The following is a 20,951-nucleotide window of genomic DNA, read 5'->3' as shown; positions in this document are numbered from 1 at the left end:
AGCAAACTGTACTAAACACTTCGATCTATGCTTTACAACACCCTAAAATCAAAAGCTGTATTAAGTTGAATGTAATTCGCCAACCAGAAAATCGGAAAAAATAATTAAAATTAAATATAAGGCTGAAGAGAATCAAAAATTAAATAAATAAATCATGCCCAAATAAAAGTGTGAACAACCGACAAAAAAATTTAGGCAAAACTATAAAACGTAACTTAAATAATTTTTTTTTAAAAAAAATATCGTACTTATCAAATATAGAACAATCAAAATGCTTTTTCTTTTTTTTTTTTGGAAGGTATCAGGTAATTGTTTTCAAAAAGAAAAAACTAAAAGATGTTTTCCATTATGAAATATATCTTACCGACTCCAGGATATGGTTGCATTCCTGTATAGGCTGCAGCATGCTGCAAGGCCGCTTCACCATTTGCCAAGCCTGGTGCTGGAATAGACAAACGAAGAGGATCTACACAACAATTATATCTCGGTTCTAATTCAATATATGTGATTGAATAGTAATCTATAAGAAATTATAGCTAAAAGAATTTATTTTGTTCTATAAAACGAAGGTTGACCTTCGTTAAATTAAAAAAAATTAAATACTAAATAGAAGCATTTAAAGATTTTTAACACAAAAATGTAAGGGATTCCAATTGTAAGTAAGATTTAATTAGCAAGTTTATTATTTGTATTTGTATTTAAATACAGAATTGATTGAACATTTTAAGTGAATGTTAATCTATATTAATTTCAACGTTCCATAAAAATAATTAAATTTATTACGTATTGACAACTTATTTTTTAAAGAAGTAAAAAATTATTGAATATCAAGTGAAGAAAAATACATAAGAACTTATTTAGTTGATTTCATCCGTCACAAAATGCTTGTTTTTCTAATTTCTACCCAGTATTAGATTTACATCCATTTTCAGGGATTCGAGTTATAGTTTATTAGAAAGGAAGGCTTATCGTCCAAATTAGGCGGACGGTGGCAAATAGTAAACGTGCTGCACCTTCTTTTATTAACCTTAAAATAAAAATCCAAGGCCTAGAGAATCGAATCCAGCTAAAATGTAAATCTTAGCTTTGCGAGTCATCGCCACTAACCACTTGGTTATCTGGTGCGTTTAGTTATTAGAATTATTAGTAATTTTTCCATTAAGTTATAATTTATTCTCTGGGAACGCCGTGGGAACTTTCAGATCATTTGGTTGGAGATGTTCCTTGAAAAGAATTGTTTAGGATTTTAAGCGAGGAACGTCTTTAAATGAATTGAGTTGGTTGGATAGATGGAGTCAAGGAATTTTCTATTTTGGGGTCCTCTCTAAGTCCAACACAAAGTATTTTAAAGATTAGTCTTCATGTGTTTGAGTCTATCTGTAGAATGTGTGGTACAGCTTAACTCCAAAACAAAAGATCATTAAACATAAATTTAGTAGCTAGTTTAGAAGTACAATTATCGGATCCAACAATAAGCTTTTGCACAAATTCAGCTAATTTACAAAATCCATTTTTCAGTTGTTTGGATTTTCTGTAAAATTGCTCGTACTTATTGCGCATGTGTAGTCTCATAACGTTTATTCAAAACGTTTTCTTGTCAAAACCCCATTAAGAGCACTTTTTGGGTGAACAAGAAAATTTTAGTTTAATTTATGAATATCAACTGTTAAATATTAATTAGAATTTGATAATTATAAAAAGTTCTAAGTTCCCGAAAAATGGACAAATATCATTTTTCTCAATAGTTTCATTTTGTAAGCCAACATTTATAATATCAGTCAAAAATTTTTTAGTGCTAATTTCAAGGCATTTGCCTTACGCAAACCATTGTAAGGAATAGTCGTGTGTGTGAATCAAACCAGATTTGTTAACCTTGAAACTCAAGGAGCCTCAAAAATAAGCCTTTATGAGAACAATAAATGAAATTCATATAAATTTTTTTTATTTAAAGTTTTTTTTAAAAAAAATTAAATTCAAAAAACCCAAATCCTAAAATAGACAGACCAAAAAAAATGATAGGCGGAGTAAATGATGGTCTGCGCATGAGATGAGAAAGACATTAAGCCCCGCCTAACTTCGCAAACACTACTAATAAGAGTGGACCACGCCCATACTACTGAAACTAAGATTGCCCCACTTTTAACCTTATTAGTAAATTGCTATTGCTTTTTTTATTTATGTTTTGATTAAGGGACCTAAAAGATTTTTCAAGGTTTCGAGTTTTTGTTATAAATAGTAATAAGTATGAATTTCAAATTATTCTGAATTTAATTATACTCCTATTTTACTAACAATAAACAATGGCTTTTAATTAACATGGTAGCTTAGTAATAATAGTAACAAGCAATAAACTGTACTCAGTCATTATGTGAATGTTAGGCAAAACCATCCGCACAAGCATGTATTGCGGGTCAAAGCACTCACTTTATGGAACGAAAACGTCCTTACAATATGATGACGATTTGCAAGAACGCTTCTTTTATTAGGTGGAAGTCAAATTTGTCTAAATAAACCAGATCCAGCCATTCCAGATGGGCAAGAAAACAAGCAATATTGGCCAATCTTTCGACTCAGGGAACTAGGTCATCTTCAGGGCTTATACTGAGTAAAAATAGCAATTTGTTTTATATTGTGAGTGATAACCTTAAAGTTTGGTTACATAACTTGGGTCTATTTTATTTGAATTTTGATTTACTCTTCATGAAAATCCAAATGTTATTAGATAATTCTATTAAATCTTTTTGAAACTGCCAAAAACTATTCGACGTTTTTATTTTTTCTTGCGTTTATATTTGCTTGGCGCTATAGGTAGCAATGATAACAATAGAGTAACAAATGATAAGGTAACGAGTGTAGAAGTTACCCAATGGTAACACTCCAAAACATTATACGAGGGTCGTTTGAAAAGTCCGTGCAAAAATAAAAACTACTTAATTTTTTGGGGTAAACCTTTTTTATTTTTCAACATAGTCTCCTTTTAGGCTTATACACTTCGTCCAACGCTGCTCTAGTTTGTTGATCCCTTCCGAATAATAGGATTTGTCCAAGTCTGAAAAATAGCCATTCGTTTCAGCAATCACCTCCTCGTTTGAATAAAATCTTTTTCACGCCAGCCATTTCTTCATATTGGGGAACAAATAGTAGTCCGAGGGAGCCAAGTCTGGAGAATAGGGGGGATGTGAAACGAGTTGGAACCCTATTTCCATTAATTTTGCGACCACAACTGCTGAGGTGTGAGCTGGTGCGTTGTCGTGATGGAAAAGGACTTTTTTGTGGGCCAATCGTGGGCGTTTTTCTTGCAGCTCGGTTTTCAAACGGTCCAATAACGATGAATAATATGCACCTGTAATAGTTTTACCCTTTTCCAGATAGTCGATGAGGATTATTCCTTGCGAATCCCAAAAGACAGTCGCCATAATCTTTCCGGCCGAAGGAACGGTCTTCTCCTTTTTTTTTTTTGGCGCAGATTCCCCCTTGGTAACCCATTGTTTAGAATGTTCTTTGGTCTCAGGAGTGTAGTGATGTATCCATGTTTCATCCACAGTGACGAAACGACGCTTAAAGTCCTGCGGATTCTTCTGGAACAGCTGCAAACCGTCCTTGCAACACTTCACACGATTTCGTTTTTGGTCAAGCGTGAGCAATCGCGGCACCCATCTTGCGGATAGCTTTGTCATGTCCAAATGTTGATGCAAAATATTATGTACCCGTTCATTCGAGATGCCCACAGCACTAGCAATCTCACTCACTTTCACTCTTCTGTCATCCATCACCATATCATGGATTTTATCAATGATTTCTGGAGTAGTAACCTCAACAGGGCGTCCAGAATGTTCAGCGTCACTTGTGCCCATATGGCCACTCCGAAAATTTTGAAACCACTTATAAACTGTTCTAATCGAAGGTGCAGAGTCACCATAATGTTTATCAAGCTTCTCTTTAGTCTCCTGAGGCGTTTTGCCTTTCATAAAGTAGTGTTTAATCAACACACGAAATTCTTTTTCGTCCATTTTTTGAAAATCACTCGACTTCCTCGATTCAAACGAATGCCAAACACAAAGAAATAGACCGATCTGGCTGAAAGCTTTTGAAGAAAGATTTTAAGCTAGAGGATTTATATTGAGAAGTTGCAGGTTGATGTGGAGTTTTCTGTATCTTGTTTAGTAACTAGTGCGACAAAAGGAATGTTAAGGTCAGTGTGTATAGTCCAGGTTGGAGACATAAAATGGAGCGTATACGATAGTTCGAAGTATTTTAGATGGAAGGGACTGAATCCTTTGGAGATTGGAGCGTTTGGTTCATCCCTACAGCTCTATTCCATACGCCCAGATGGGTTTTAAAATAGAAGTATAAATCGGTCTTTTGCTGCCCAGAGATCGTTTTTATTTTAATTTTTTAAATTGTTTTCAGTTTCTGAATTGCTAATTCAATTCTCAGTTTTTGTGTTTTCCTGTATTTTCATTGCATTTCATTGGTTCTAGAAGTTAGTAGTAAAAACTACCAGAACCATACGGAGAATGCATGGTTTCTGAACAAATAAGGTGCATGTTTTTTAGATACGAAATGGTAGGCCTTCCACTCTTGTGTCCTTGGCGAGTGCTATGAACGAATAGAAAAGGTTTTAGTCTGCAATCTGGCTTGATTCATTTCGTCCTTCGGAATTCACTTAAATTTGAAAGTTGTCTTCTTTTGAAGGGTCTTGGTAAATTTCTTATTTATGGAAAATGCTCTCTAGATGTTCACATTTCAATTCATTTTTTTTATTAATAAGTTCTGCTTTAGAGTGAACATCATCTAACATTCTTGGTATCTTTTCCAAAATTACTGCCGTGCACTTTTGAAGGGCCGCTTAGAAATGGTTGTTCTCGATTTTATTAACAGTTCCGAATAACTACCCTTTTTTAAAGGTGAGAAAGTTCCATGACGGATATTTCTCATTTTGAAAGAGTCTTATTTACCTTTATTAGAACACTTTAAAGACAGTTGTAGCAAGCATTCAAAAGCAATCATTTTATATTTGCTTCAACAATTCAACAATACTGACGAATTAACATCAATTGCGGCCGGGTTTTTCGAGTTTCTGATTACCCAATGCATAAATAACATTCATTAGACGATAATTGTAACTAAATACCATTCGGCCAGATAAACTACGATCTATGATCAACAGGTAAAGAAGAATTATATCTTCTGCAAATATTTATCTCAGTACTAATAAAACAAGCAAACCTTGCCTTCTTCCATTGAAAAGAAAGACGGCTAGAGATCTCTATTTGTGAGACAGTTAGTTATTATTGAAGCCTTGTGTTTGTAGAGCAAACCCAAGCACTCTTGGTCAAATTAAGTAAACATTGTTTTAGTAGCTGAAGTTACTTGTCTTCATCGATTTCTCATGTAATTAGTAGAACTGTTGCTGAACAAATTGATAAATCAAGCATAATTTCAACTAAGTAAATTTTCTATGGAACTTTTAGTTATATTTTTTTTTTAAAAAAAAGGAAGTCAGAATTCTTTTACGCTTCCTGCTCCTAACCATTATACTGCTGATTGATGCCTTTCATAACTTCACATCAAAGCTGTCTTGATCACAACCATTAACTGAATCTATCTTCTTGTACATATACTTGTGTATATCTGCTCAACAAGGCTTGAAGCTAGGTTTTGAACCTTTATCGATTTGACCATTATGATTCTGACTTTACCTTCAGTGAGCGTTAAAAGTGGATGCACATTTAATAAAATCTTGAAGACCGCGATAATATCAAGTCGATTGATATTTTATTAATGTAAATCGTTTTTCGCGATTAGGCCCTAAGTTGTTTACAAAACGATATCAACAATTTTGCAGAATTTAATAATCTTTTTTAAAAAAAACAGAGCAAGATGGCACGATGAACTTAAGTTACCTTTTATGGGCTAGGCCAGGGGTGGCCAAGCTCCTTGATAGTCCGAGCCATTTTTCAATATTTGAATTAAATTCCGCAGTTACATACGTATTTAAAAGGTATGCAAAAAAAGTATTAATTTTTTTTTTTTTTTTTTTACAGAAATTATATTTATTGAAAACATTTAAATAAAAATACAAAATATGTATATTGAATTTAAATATTAAAAATTAAACAGATTTATTTTACTTCTTTAAAATTTGGTGAATAATCGGTGACATCACTTCTTTCAGATGCTGGTTAGTTATCGCTGGTTATCGGTGTTTGGATTTAACGAATTTTAAAGTGGAATAAAATGATTCACTTAAGTACGTTGTTCCGAATGTTGAAATAATTAGACAAGCAGCCTTTTTTATTCAGGATACTTTGATTTTGGCACAAATTTCCAAAATTCAGTAATCGGCGTCGACTTATATTTTAATTGTAGGGCTTGATCTTCTTGCAACTCTATTATTTCTAATTCTCCAGATGCTTTTTGGGTCATATACGTAGCAAGAGTGATACAAATTGTTTCTTCCAGAGCACAATGTCAACTGTCCGTTGCAATGAAAGTTTACAAATTCAAAATCGGTCTGGAGTCGGTCGATTACGGACGATTACGCCACTGTTTATGTTCGTTCGCGCAGTTTTCGATGAGTCATATCATTCTTAACTTGGATGGAAATGAACTTTTGGGCAACAACGTTGCACTTAGTCTTTTATATTTGTTGTCAGTAATTAAAAAGACATTTTGAAACACAAACGATAATAATTTTTTAAAATATAATTACACAAAAATGATAAGAGAACTCGGGTACATTTATCGAACGCCACAAATAATCCTTCAAAGAGCCGCATACGGCTCGCGAGTCGCAGGTTGGCCCCCCCCTGGGCTAGGCGATGGTTTACTTTGCGAGGAGTGGAAGTAGGAGGTACAGAGACCTGCAGGAGACAAAATCTGGATCACTCTTTCTGGCCTGAGGCCCAAGAATTAGGGAATTGTAACCGTAATAGATCTGTAGCTTGTCTCAGACTGAACGTCGAATATTGTCGGGTTTTACTCACGGGGCATTGTCCAAATAAGTCCAAGGTTTACAGTTATTGTTAATAATAACTCCAGAGGAACATATAAGTGAAGAACACGTCAATAAAATGATATAAAAATCCGCCTAAAATTTCAAACCGAACAAAGATTTAATCGTGAAAATCAGTTGAACAAAAACAATTTCTGAAAACGTCATTTTTTCCCATTTTTGGAAACTTTCTACTCAAAATCTATGGGACCTGCGGCGTTGTAAAGAATTACATCTATAAACGAGGAAATGTCCTTAATTTTATAGAAAACTTAGGTTTTTCTTTTTCTCTTTAATTGAAAAAGATAAAATATTTTTTAACATTAAATTATCTTAGTTAGGTTGGTATGCCTGATGTGTATATAGACTAAAGAAGAGAACCAAGACTTCCCTGAGTATCGCCAACAATTCAGGAAACAGGTAATTGTGCCAAGTTAATTTGGCGGAAACTTTGAAAAGATGTCCCAACATCCATACTACTCGATTACAGCTAATTCATTTCATTTTAAATAAAATAAACCAATTACTTAACCAGCCAAGAAAATAATAACGCTACAGTTTATAAACTTACGTGGATAAGTTTGATGGATGCCATTTGTGTAAATAGCCGGATGATCGGTTGGTTGACCGTTCGGTGTCTGGGCCATGCTAAAATTTGGCATTGTCGGCGAAGGTAGGCTAGTTAATGCTCCGTTTACGCCTGGCTGTCCTGGAGTTCCACCACCTGGAACACAGACTGAACCCCGTCGTCCTTGTCTACTCATTTTACATACAATCATCTTAATTTCTTATAGAATTTTAAGGATCTTTTTATGTAAGAAAGATGTTTATGAGATGCTCATTTCAATTTGTATTCTTGTTTATTTTGTAAAGCCAATAACTACTTTAATTAATTGTAAAAGGGAAACATTAATTAGTGAGAAATCTATCAAGTATATACTACTTAATACAAATGCAATTAAGTATTAAAGCCATAGTGTCTGATGCTGAACCCCAATTACTTTAATGTACTGTACGAACAAAAACAGTTGGACTGTGTTACTGGTCCAACGGCAGATTACCCGATAGCCAACGCTCACCAACGGTTTCCTCTTTTAAATCAATTTTCCACTCTCAACTCGTTTCTTTAACAACAGATTCTATTAAAAAAAAAAATTAACTTGTCATTATTATCTTTAATTAAAAGTTAACATTTATTATAGTTTTCAGAAAAACCAGAGCTCGTTTATGGTATTCCTTATTCAGATATTAATTTTTGTCGTTTTTATAATAGTAAAATTAGTTTACATCAATGTTTGGTGACTGATTCTTCAATCCAAGGAGAAGATAGATAGATTGTGGCCAATTTCAAATAATAATCAAAGTATTATGGGAACTTTTTTCCCCTGTAAAATATGTTTCAAAAACTCTGAAAATGGTTTGGTCCCTAGCTCCGCAAGCTGGGCATTGAAACAAATGAAAAACAAAATATGACTGAAATTGGCAATGATCTATCTTTCCTCTAATTCAAGATCAGGCAATTTCCTCGACTACTTTCAACTTCTTTTACTAAAAATTTAATCATATTAACAGTAATTTACTATCCGATTATTTGGACGTGTTTTATGCATCAATGAATTGAAAATATTTGTAGTATTTGCCCACAGAATATGAATTTTAAAAGTAGATAAACAAAAGTTAATTAGAAGTTATTTTCTGAATTAACTTATTGAATGTTGTAAAACTTATAACCAAGAAAGAATAATGCTTCGTTCTCGTATGCATTTCACAAAGTGCATAAATTTACGTTCTGCATTATTTGATAGCACCGAAAAGTGCTTCTACAATTGTGAAAATCAACTGTACATTTGTTGTTGTTCTTTGGATAATAATAATTATGCCAAGTTTACAATTTTCTTAGAGTGAGATAACGGAATGGGATAAAAGAGTTTTTAAGATTAATGAAGGAATGGGAATGTATTTGATTCTAAACTTGCTGTTTTGGTAAACTTGTGCTACGCAGTACCATCAGTTTACCATAGCAACTTATCATTAAATTAATCTTTAAAAAAATTAACTGAAAACTGCGCAAAAAAAAGCTGTTTAAAGAAGTTCATTTTAAAAACAAAGATTTTGATAGCAATCTAGGCCTTTTACTCGTAAAAATCCATACCAGCAAAGAGAAAATAATCACCTGAAGTCGGCGGAACCACTGAATTTGCCATTCCATTTAGGGTCGCATGTGTAAGTGCAGCCATTGGATTAATATATGCAGTTCCCTGGGCTGCAGCCATCAGTGCCGCTTGTTGCATTTCCTGGTCATAAAATATTTTTTGAAATTATACGCACATATAAAGAAATTGATTCTCTGTAAAAAAAAAATGCATGTAATTATAATATGTTTAAATCAATTGCCAGATTAAACTATGTGATTAAAGCTTGCTGTTTATTTAAAAAAAAAATTAATTTTCTCATTTGTGATTGAAAACTTTATTAAATATCGAATTAAAGAATCAAATTTTGAAAAAATCGTTGATGTAGTTAACTTAAAACTTCAGTTTTCAAAGTAGCACATTTGAATTGCCTTCTTTAAGTAGAATTTTGGCAATTTGTTGATTGGAATTAAAGAGGACGATATATTTTGGCTTTTATACAATACCACTCTTTAATCAAAATAAAAAAAAAGTAAATTTTTCCTTAAAATTGTTTAATAAAATGGTACGGAATCCAGTGTTAACCATTCTAAGGAAATTTGGAAGCCACTTTTAGAGGAAATTAGCTCGCTGCCATTTTTGATCATGAGAAACTTCGTTAATCAAAAATACTAAATTTACACCAATCTCTAAAAAGGGGTCAAAAATGTAAAGTCAAACATTTTTTTTTGGAGCAAAATAACTTGTAAATATTTGACCCAATTGCAATAACCTTCTTATTGCAATATCAAAATTTTAAATGAAGATCTTATGAAAACAGTCGATCTGAAATGAGTTCTAGATGAAAAATAACTAAAAAAAGAAAAAGGAAATTTTAATACATTTTCTTCTTGCTAAGTAAACTAAAAACAAACACAAATTTTAGTTAAGAAAATCTGGTAAACCAAATCTAGTAACCACTGGCCCATGTTTGGTTGAAATCTTTAAATATGTTTTAGATAGATGCTATTTAATTATAGCTAGGACAAATTTTGAAAATTAGACATTATTTCGATGGGGTTGAAGAGTAATTGAAACTCTTTTTTTTAGAAAACCAAATTCAAGGTCATTTTGCTGATGATCCATAGCAGTATATGTATTTGAAAAATCAGGAGGATCTGAATGAAAAGTAGTTAATTATTTCCCATTTGTTTTTAATTTTCCCTTCTCTCTGGATATGATGTAGAATGGAGCTAAAACGAAGTACATAACCTTACATTGTTTACGACTCTATTAGTGCTTATTGTTGCAAAGAACAACGTCGCCATCATGGCCGGAATTATTGGCTCAGCATAATCAAAAGAAAATTGCCCAACCCGTTTTTTAGCAATAAAATTTTTTACAAAGAGTTAGAATATTTGGCTACAAATAGCTTCAAAAAAGGAAGAAACTAAATTAAAAATTTTTACAACATTTATAGTATATAATAAAAAACAATTACTATGTCCGTGATCACCTCATTGATAACCTGAGCATAAGCGCCATATGTACCAAACTGGTTGAAAACGAATGGATTTAGTAGGCTCATATTTCCGGCCATTTGCTGCATCCGCCTTAGCTGTCTCTCCTTTTCAGTATCCGCGAATTTTACTACCAACGACGAAGAGGCACCCTGCAAATCAAATTATTTCAAATATTAGCAGACAATTCATATCATTATTTATTGAATAAGATACAACAAATTCATTTACATTTCGTAAAGCTTATTTTTTTTTTAAAAAAGTTTTATTCAACAAAAAATCTTAAACTATATACCTAAACTTGGTTTGGCTTTATAAGAAACCATTAGCAACAATAATTTCGAGCTAAATTATTAGAGAGGGAGCCCAGATTTCCTTGTGGTGCATTAATGCAAATCACGTCAGTGTTAGTTTGCAATCTCTATCAGCAATTACTTCGGTTTAGCCTGCCCGCTGACTAATCTCTTGCTCTCTACTACCACAATTTACATTTTACGGAGATTCTATGAACGAATACTGAGCAAATGGATCTTTTAAGATGGATTTGATTTATAAAAGAATATAAATTTGATTCTATTTTTAAAACAAGCTGAGTTTCATTGAAAATCAAAAAATTTGGATTGTAGTTACACCTTTTCTTGTGGTTCTAACTTACTAAATATTTAATTCTAACTACTAAAATGACCCTTTTAAGGGAAATCGACCAAAATCACCTAAATAACTGCCTCGAGCTGATTTTGTTAAAAGAAAAATTATTGTTTACTGTAAATAAAATTAAATAACGAGACTATTGCTATAAAACATTTTATTTTAAATTTATACATATTTAGTTATTATCACCTTCAATATACATCCCTCCCCTATCCCTACAATGCTCCATGCGAATTCACCATTGTTCAAAACAATGCTGGAAGTCTTTTTCTGTGAGCTCTTTTCTTTCACTGCTTCAACGGACTGAAATCGTGTTCCTTTTAATGCCGATTTGACTTTGTGGGAACAGATAAAAGTCACATGGGGCCAGGTCAGGCGAATAAGGCGGTTGGCTTAAAACTGGGATCTTGTACTTGGCTAGCAAACGTCTTGACAGACAATGCAGTGTGAGCTGGCGCGTTTTCTTGATGGAGAACCCCGTGACTTGTTCTTCCACAAATCGGGTAGTTTTTTCCTTACTCTTTCACGGAGTTGAGCAAGCACCACACGGTAGTAATGTTGGATTAATTATAATCGATATTTTCATCTATTTTTGGAAGTGCAAGGGTGACCCGGGCAGTCATCATCACTGTCGTCTTCTCGGCCATCTAGGAAACTTGTAACATTCATCGCCATAAACTTCTTTTAATAAAAGATAAGTTTCAGTAGCGGTTTTACCTCGTATTCAATTTTCATTGATGTCTTCGAGAAAATCTGAACTTTCTCAATAAAACCTCCAAATTGAAACAAGCTCAGCAAAATCTATTTTATTTACTTTAAGGGATTCTAGAAAATATTTCTATTTATCTAAATTGATGTTATCATTAACTGTAAAATGTTTATTTAACTTGTGGTTTCATCTTTGCAGACCAGCGTTTTGCATTTTAATTTATAATTATTTTTAAATGTTAAAAACTGTACTATCAGAATATCTCCATCATACTATTAAGAATTTCGCTCGTATACTACGATTATAATATCTGTTATAATCTACAAGTGGTGGTTACAATATAAGAGATGGAATTATCAATTATTGATTACTCAGTCATTACATGATACAAAATGTAGAGAAAGTAAATGGTAAATTGATCTGTATATTTGTAAAGAAGTTTTGGCATTTATAACGAACGTATAGAGGGAGAATTCTCTTTCTGAGGCGATTGGAACTAAGACGCTTTGTGAGGGGAGACAAGGACTAAAACTGAGAAGACACAAACTAACAATTCACAAGGTGGACTAAGTGTTTATACCGCAGTTTTCCTCCTTACAGCTTGCGGTGGCAGCGGTTCAGATGGTAGAGCGAATAGGCGAACAGGGTAGGGTGTCGTTTGAAGGTCGCCTTCATGAGGAGAGGCAAAACAGTTGGAGATCCCTCCAACTTGAGCAAACTGAATAATTTACTAGCGCTCTGAATTGGATAGTAACGATGGCTAGGGAGGAGGTGTTATCAAACAGGAAGGCCATTGTCTTTTGGAAGGAACTTCCCCCAGACAGCTTTTACTTTCTCAGCTCTTACTTATCCTTCTGGGCGCATCCTTCTCAGCACGTGCGTTTTTTTCTCTCTCTTATTTCTTGTTTTATTCCTTTAAATACGTCTGAAGAGGAAGAAGGTCATAAGCGATTGGGGAGGGCTGCTGTCCCCATAGAAGATCTTCCTTAGAACGTTCTCTAGATAAGGAAGCTGGGATTTGTATTTAGAACAGATAGAGGGCTAATACAGGATGCTTGCTACCAATTTTTGGGCCATCAGAGGTCGTAAAAAGTGTCCTTATGGGCGAGGATACGCTAAATTGGCCCAGTGATGGTAACATGGATGTTCAAGAGGGGAGGATCCTTGGGGATTTAGGCCTGGAGAAGTAGTCACTTAGGGCCAGCATGCGTCATAAAAGTCTATTATACTTGCCTCTATAGGTCAAGCCAAAAAGGCACACTTCCAGGGGCCAGTAACTAGTCGCAGGATTTGATACCGTACAAGATGGTCCATAATAACTTGATCTGGCCTTAGACCTTTACACTTAAAAGGCTCGAAGGCTAGAAATGATCTCGATAAGTTTATCCGCAGTACCTGCAAGTGACATTAGTGAATGCGGAAATTCCTTTATACCAGCGTTTCCCAACCTTTTTTTTGGCTCACCGTACCACTTGGTAGTAAATCATGCTAAATTGTACCACTTCGTAAAAATGATTGTATTTCGTGAAATTTGTTATTTCTAGTGTGTTATTTTACTATTATTATCTTTATTTGTATAGAGATACAATGTATCTGTTACAAGGGAGTTCAAGTTCATGTTCACTTTATAAACTTTGTAAAGTGTAAGATCTTAGTTTTAACACTTCTTTTAAACAATTAAAAATTGTGCACATATTTTTCTCTTCAAAATTATTAATTAATTTACAAAGTTCTTCTTTAGGATTATTATATTTGTGCCCAAATCTTGTAAATTAATTTTTTGTAAGCATTCAACTACCTGTAAGTACCAATTAAATGTAATGTTACTTGGATAGAAGCTTTACTCATTACAGTCTCTTTAAGCAGATTTTTACATAGTTATCATTTAAGTTCTGTCACATGATAATTCTATTAAATTTTCTTTATCTTTTATTGGATAATGATGTAGCTTTTCCTAAATTTTCTTTATAGAAGGGGGTTTGAAATACAATTATCATTTGTGTTTTCGGGTTTTGAAAAATACTGCATGAAAGACCAATTTTAATCCTGTTAAATGTGCTGTTATATTTTCTCGTATATCTTGAGACAGACCAACCTTATTACTGTACATATTAACAACTTTACCGTATAAATTTTTTTTTTTTTAATGATTTAAGGCGCGTCAACTCCGGACAACACTGCCCATCACCGGACAGTGAGCTGTAAGAAGCTCCTAGGAAGAGAAAATCTAAGGGGCAGCAGCTGGATTCGAACCCGAGAATAATATTATACAGCATTTACTGTATAATATTATTAATTAAAACAATTTTTATGAATTATTGGAAAAAAACGTTTCTATAATATTTTTATGCTTTAATTTTTATTTTTTGTATTTTTTATGTCCGCCATTTTTGATTATTTTCCGCGTACCACCAACCAGCAACTCGCGTACCACAGGTTGGGAAGCAACCTCAAAAAAGATCAGCCCCGAATAAAGAGTAAAGAGAGAGATCCTAAGAAACGATAGATAAGGAGGGGAAAATAATCAATAGATTGCCGATGAATAGAGAATAATTATGGTATGTCTATAGCTGGGCCAAAGTGAAAACGCATGTAATGAATTCATCCAGTTGGGCTTCCACCCTGTTTGTGGAGATAAAAGTCCACTGGGCGGTTCATTTGAATCGATTCACGAGTTGGAAAAAAACAAATGAAAATGCCCGTATAATTGGGGGTAATTTTTAGATTGTACTGAAAATTGTTCTATTTTTCACCAGTCAGCAATAATTTTTCCACTGGAGAGAACCCTCTATCTTTTTTTTTTGTATATATAAATTGGGAGGGTAGAATTTTCCGCTTTTCCCCACATACATCCTCACAGATTTATTTATTTTTTTCCTTTTTTTTTTTTTTATTACTAACCGATAAAACTGATATACAACCTTTCTGTCCCCTGAGTAGGGACGACTAAAGGGATAATAGTGTCCTGAGTAGGACATGGAGAGGGCGAAGCCACCACTCTGCTGGTAAAAGAAAAATTGTACTAAAAGAAAAAGTTTGTCAGAAGGAAAAAGAAATTTTATTATACGACCTTATAGCTTTATGAAGGGCTGTGCGAATATTGTCCAACCATTCTTCAGTCCACCCTCAGTCCTCAGATAAGGATCTCCATTCGCTCGTAAGGGCCACTCAGTGACTGTTTTGTCCCTTCAGTTCATTTTTACGATTACAATAATAATAAATATCTTCTTCTTTTTCCTCTCTGGTATTTTTTTTTTTTTTTTTTTTAATTTGAATTGTAATTTGGCGGGTTTAGTATGGTATGGAAAATGCTTTTCTTGTGAATGAAAGTTGGGGAGGGGGTCTCCCTTTAGGATAAGGGCGAGAAAGAGCTTTATGTCAGAGAAATTGTGGAAGGGCAGCGGGCCAACGATGTTATACCCTTGGAGTAGTTCCACATAGCTTTATATATTTACTGACTGGCAAAGCTAGGCTTGAAGTTCGGCTAAAGTTTTTCTTATATGAAGTAAACAAAATCATAAATTACAGAACCTTCTTCACCCATAGTGTGCCCTTTTTTCTTTTCATTTTTGAGCAAGATAACAGATTTAGGGAGGGGGAAAAATGCCACAAGCCTCATAAACATTCTGTGAAAAAATAGATTCACGCAATTTAAAGAAATATTCTATTAATTATTAGTATTATTACTTCTTTTTTAAAAGATTTTTATAACTGTACGTACAATTTCAGTAAGTACAACTTGTAAAAAAGATGAATGTACAATAAGTACGTGCGTTGACTTATCGCCAATGAGTTGTTTTCTAGAACGGCGGCCATCCAGTGATGGCAGCCTTAATAGGCTCTTAAGGCGTTTGGGAGTGCTAACGCCTCTCTGGATAGGCGATGTCAGGCATTCAGGTGGTCACGCGGCCACCTAGGAGGATTTGTAGGAACATTTGAGGTAGAGAGAGCCTTGGATAAGTGGATTTAAATGAGGAGGGATCGTTTGGAGTGAAATTTTAGGTAACAAGAGTTTGGCTTTAGAGTAAACGATAGGGAATTTTCAAGTCGATATGGATGGTGAGGTTTGAGATGTAGAAGGGAGGATTGACTATGGTACGTAGGATTTTGGATTGTAAGGATTGAATGCGATTGAGGTTTGTGCGTTTGGCAGTACCGTATAGTTCCAAGTCCATAAGTCCATACTGGAGCTAGCATAGTGTTCTATAGTTGTTGATTATTGTGCAAACCAACTTTAGAGCGTTTGTCTGATAGTTTCTTTAACATTCTGTATCTGTGGTTCAGTTCAGTTCGTTTTAGTCTAGTATGAGGGTTCCATTTCGAACGTTTGTCCAGATGGAGCCCAGGTAACGGACTTAAGAAACAGCTGGGACAGAAATTTGATTGAGATATATGGCGACCAGGATTTTTCTGTTTAAGGTGAAGTTAATGGGCTTGGATTTCTGATGATTGACCTTTATTCTCCACTCATAATAATAATAATAATTTTTTGCATTTAAGGCGCGCTAACATTTGAGATTATTCAGTACACTGCTGGCCTTCGGACGGTGTTATTACAGACAACACTGTCCATCAACGGACATTGAACTGTAAGAAGCCTCCTAGGAAGAGAAAAATCTAAGCTGGATTCGAACCCACGATCTCCGCGTTTGTATCCAGTAATCCCTTCCCTAATAATCAATTTTATTATTAACACAAAATAAAAGCAGAACGTCGAATTTAAGTAGAGAAGGCATATACTCTTAATTCTACCCAATTTTATCCAGTATTGGGCTAAGATTTACAATTACGAGGGGGTACCCAAAAATAACCGGAATTGCGTTGCCGCGCATGGAGCTTATGCATTTCTGCCGCTAGACGTGTATAGCGCAATTCCTTGCCAGTTCAGTCCTGCCTGTGTTGTCTGCCTGGCTTGTTCTGTTCATCTGCAGTGATTGTTTTTACCAGCGCTGTTTTGTTCTTTTTTCGTTTTTTATGATGGCAAGTTTAAGTGAACAACGTGCAGCTCTGAAATTTTGTTTTCTACTCGGCAAAAATGCTGCTGAAAGTGTTTTAATGTTGAAAACAGCTTACAAAGATGACGCTATGGGAAAAACTCAAGTATACGAGTGGTTTACTCGGTTTAAAAATGGCGACATGTCGATTGATGACAAACCTCGTTCTGGACGTCCATCAACTGCCCGAATCGACGAAAATGTTGAAAAAATTCGAGAGCTGGTGTTCACAGACCGTCGACAGACAATTGATCAACTGTCAGAGAGTAGTGGGTTATCTTGGAGCTCGGTTCAGCGAATTTTAACGGAAGATTTGGGGATGAAAAGGGTTGCTGCCAAGTTTGTTCCTCGAGTTCTGACTGACAATCAAAAAGAACATCGAGTTGAAACATGTCGTGCTTTGAAACAACAGCTTGAAACTGATCCAGACTTTCTGTCAAAGGTCATTACTGGTGATGAGTCATGGTGCTATGGTTATGACCCAGAAACAAAGCAACAGTCGAGCCAATGGAAGACGTCATCTTCACCCCGACCAAAAAAATGTCGTCAAGTCAAGTCAAACATCAAAACAATGCTGATTTGCTTTTTTGATGCCAAAGGCGTAGTCCATTCAGAGTTTGTCCCCCCAGGTCAGACCGTCAATCAAACCTTGTATTTGGAAGTTTTGAAAAGATTGCGCAATAGTGTTCGCCAAAAAAGACCCGATTTGTGGCAAACAGGAGACTGGTTCTTCCACCACGACAATGCACCTGCACACACAGCCATCTCTGTTACACAGTTTTTGGCTAAAAATGGCATGGTTCCGCTGCCCCACGCACCTTACTCGCCTGACCTGGCTCCGTGCGACTTTTTCTTATTTCCACGCATGAAAAAGGGCATGAAAGGTCACCGATTTGACAACATTGAAGAGGTCAAGAAAAAAACGAAGAAGGAGCTGTCAGCCATTTCTAAAGATGACTACAAAAAATGTTTCGAACAGTGGAAGCACCGGTGGGACAAATGTATTAGTTATAATGGAGAGTATTTTGAAGGGGATAAGGTTGTTCTGTAAAAAATTTGTAAATAAATAGCTTTTAAAAAATAATTCCGGTTTTTTTTGGGTACCCCCTCGTATACTCATACAATTATAAGATTGTAATTCTGAAACTGAAATTTAGTAAAATGAACATTTTGACTAAATAACGGATTAAGACGCTGTCGTGCGAAAACACAACTTCTTTGACGCCTCTAAACCCCATTAGCGTCACTTTCAAAGTAATATTTCTTTGTCTACAGTTAAAAAATTGAGATTTGAATGGGTTTGCTTGATGAAAAGATATTATGTATCTTTTTTTTTTGTCAAATGTGGAAGGATTTAATATTTGTATAAATAAGGGTACAATAATGAACTGGGAGGAAATAGCTTTTCTACCTTCAACTTGGTTGTTAACGATTTGTAAAGGGGGAAGGACTTGTGCAGAAGTGGTGTTTGGGTAGAGGAGAGTTGACGCTTGACGGTGATGTTGTGTAAATTTGTTGTGACGCTTCACGGCTTACCTTCGTCTCAAACAGTGTTAACATTCCCTACTTCGTCCCACTTTAACCACCACCTACCTACAACACAGTCCTGTGTGACATTTCTCATATCCGCCTGCAACATGGAACCATTTCTCTCCTCTGCTCTCCCACTAAGTACAACAGAACTCTCCATTCTGCAACCAACTCATATACCCGCTAGCATTCCAGGAAATAGAGGGTAGCACTTTGTTAGGTTACCTACTCTCCTAACCATCAACCATTTCATACTTCTTCTCTTTTGTGTGAAGCCTTTACTGCACCACACCAGTTTACGGTAGTCTGGTCCGAGGATATTAGGTAACACCCGCCGTACCAAAGTAAAATATGAATATAACCAACGCATACGTTGACATGAACCCCTTCTTCAGAAACCTAGATATTCTCCACCTTATATTTGTCAACATAACATTAAAATATAGTATAGAGGTATTTTTATTTATTTGCTGAAGACCACAATCTATACAAAGAGTTTTTTTCATTATTATAATATATTTGAACTTAATCACGGAAACCTATGAAAATTAACATGCAAAGAACAATACATAGATTAAGATTAATTATCTTAATTCAAGGATTCTGTAAGAAAGAAAATAAACGCATGTAAAGGAGAATTTTGTTACCCAAGCAAACAGCCTCTTTAGGCCTACTAAGAGGCTGATGATCTTGAGCAACGATCCTCTCTCTGCCAATGTTTAGTGAAATTACGGCGATCATATATTGAAACATTATGTTTAATCTCAGATATTTTAAAGTTAGAAAACGAACAACAATTGAGTACTCTATTATGCCAAAGGATATGTCTCAGTAGAAAGTTTACATTAAATACTACAGTTATAGTGGATTAAGAAAAACAAATATCATGTTGTACATTCTTTAAGAAATTCGAAAAAATTAAAAAAAAAACTATTTAGTAAAGAGATAAGTCCAGTTGACCAATTTCGACCCAAACATTATTGTAGCATTTTTCTATTGGTACCTAAAGTATTTTTTTTTTTTTTTTAAATTTATTTGTTAAGTTACACCAGCGCTAGATGCACTATAAGTAACAATGACAATAACTGACACCACTACAAACTCACTAATTGAGGAGAGAAGTTACCCAGTGATAACACTCCCTAAGTCGTCTCCCAGGATTAGCTACTCTCTTCAGAAGAGAGAAAATCGCGAGGCCACTGGCTGATTTTAATCGTCTGGGAGGATGATCTGGATGGTGATGAGATGATAAATGGCAGACAAGAGAATTGGAATGAGAGGGCAAGTTCTGATGAAAACTTTTGTAGCGAGTTCGAGGCAAACTAACCTACAAACGGAATTTGCAAGTCTGTGGTACCTAAAGTAAATTTCAAATATACTGCAGTTATATTAAGTTAAAAGTTAATGGCCTAATTTGAAAAATAATGTAGGTTATTCTTTAAGAAAACAGCCATAAGATAATAATGATAATCCTAGAAAAATTATTGAGGTGCACACCTGTGACAAAAAGAAAGTTTACAATATTTATTGACTGCAATAATTAATCTAAGATAATCTAATAACGACGGCCGAAAACCAAGACCATCATAATAATGATCTCAACCATTTTTTTAATTAACTTTTCTTTCAGCTTTTCATACAGATCGATATCTTATATTTTTCAAATCGAGGCAGTAATCGTATATTTCCTTTTTCAATAAAAATTCGTAATAAATCTATGGATCTGTGGATGTTAGGATATTTTCTCCTCCAGTTCTTGGTGATAATAAAAATAATTTATTAATAAAAAGAAAAGAAGAAAATTCTAAACTAATGCATTCAACAAAATGAATGGCCTTGGTCTCAGACAGTCAGGCGAGTTCCTGTAATAATATAGTAAAATAATAAAACTTAAACTAACTTAAATTTCAAACGATTTGTTTATCCCATTGCACAACAAGTTATATGCAATAATAAGCGAGAAATAGGCATCAGGAGCTCGATATTCTCTACCATTAATGATGAAAACACAATAAGAAGTGCGAAGTTGCGAACTAACAAATTGACGCGAAAGTAATTTTATTTGGATCGTCCAGTCATGATGTTGAGTGAATCCACCAAACAATCATCCAAATTACATATATACTGCCGCTCAAAAGTTTAAGACCACCTGTTATTTATATTAATTAATAAGTTTTAATCACTCGAAACCCTAATTACACTTACGGTAGGCGTACGTACAATGGCGGTGCTTCAAAAGACGTGTATAAGATTGTAACAGGTGATGACGAATCATGGATGTATGCGTATGATCCGGAAACTAAACAGCAGTCGACTGTACGGGTGTTTCAAGATGAACCAAATCCAAAAAAAGTTGTTCGCGCTCGAAGCACTTCGAAACAAACGGCCGCCTGTTTTTTTCGGAAAAACTGGCCATGTGGCAACAGTGCCTTTAGAGCA

General features: G+C 34.6%; 1 protein-coding gene across 14 annotated transcripts in view; it reads right to left on the bottom strand.

Moving 5' to 3' along the window:
• Window positions 1-20,951, bottom strand: part of bru3 (CUGBP Elav-like family member bruno 3) — an 838,385-nt gene that overhangs the window by 28,906 nt on the left and 788,528 nt on the right. For 7 of the 14 annotated variants that reach the window (XM_074127777.1, XM_074127785.1, XM_074127783.1 and 4 more), the window contains 4 exons: window positions 10,610-10,780; window positions 9,171-9,291; window positions 7,569-7,733; window positions 365-466 (listed from right to left, as the gene is read on the bottom strand). In XM_074127777.1, coding sequence (XP_073983878.1) covers window positions 365-466; window positions 7,569-7,733; window positions 9,171-9,291; window positions 10,610-10,780 — 559 coding nt within the window. The remainder of the gene's footprint in view (window positions 1-364; window positions 467-7,568; window positions 7,734-9,170; window positions 9,292-10,609; window positions 10,781-20,951) is intronic. The other 7 variants (XM_074127774.1, XM_074127781.1, XM_074127782.1 and 4 more) reach the window with 4 other exon arrangements.

Source organism: Rhodnius prolixus, unplaced genomic scaffold, assembly GCF_049639745.1.
Source record: "Rhodnius prolixus isolate KJV_2025 unplaced genomic scaffold, Rpr scaffold_9, whole genome shotgun sequence".
In the NCBI taxonomy this organism is placed as follows: Eukaryota; Metazoa; Arthropoda; class Insecta; order Hemiptera; family Reduviidae; genus Rhodnius; species Rhodnius prolixus.
This window is presented reverse-complemented; position numbering and strand designations above follow the sequence as displayed.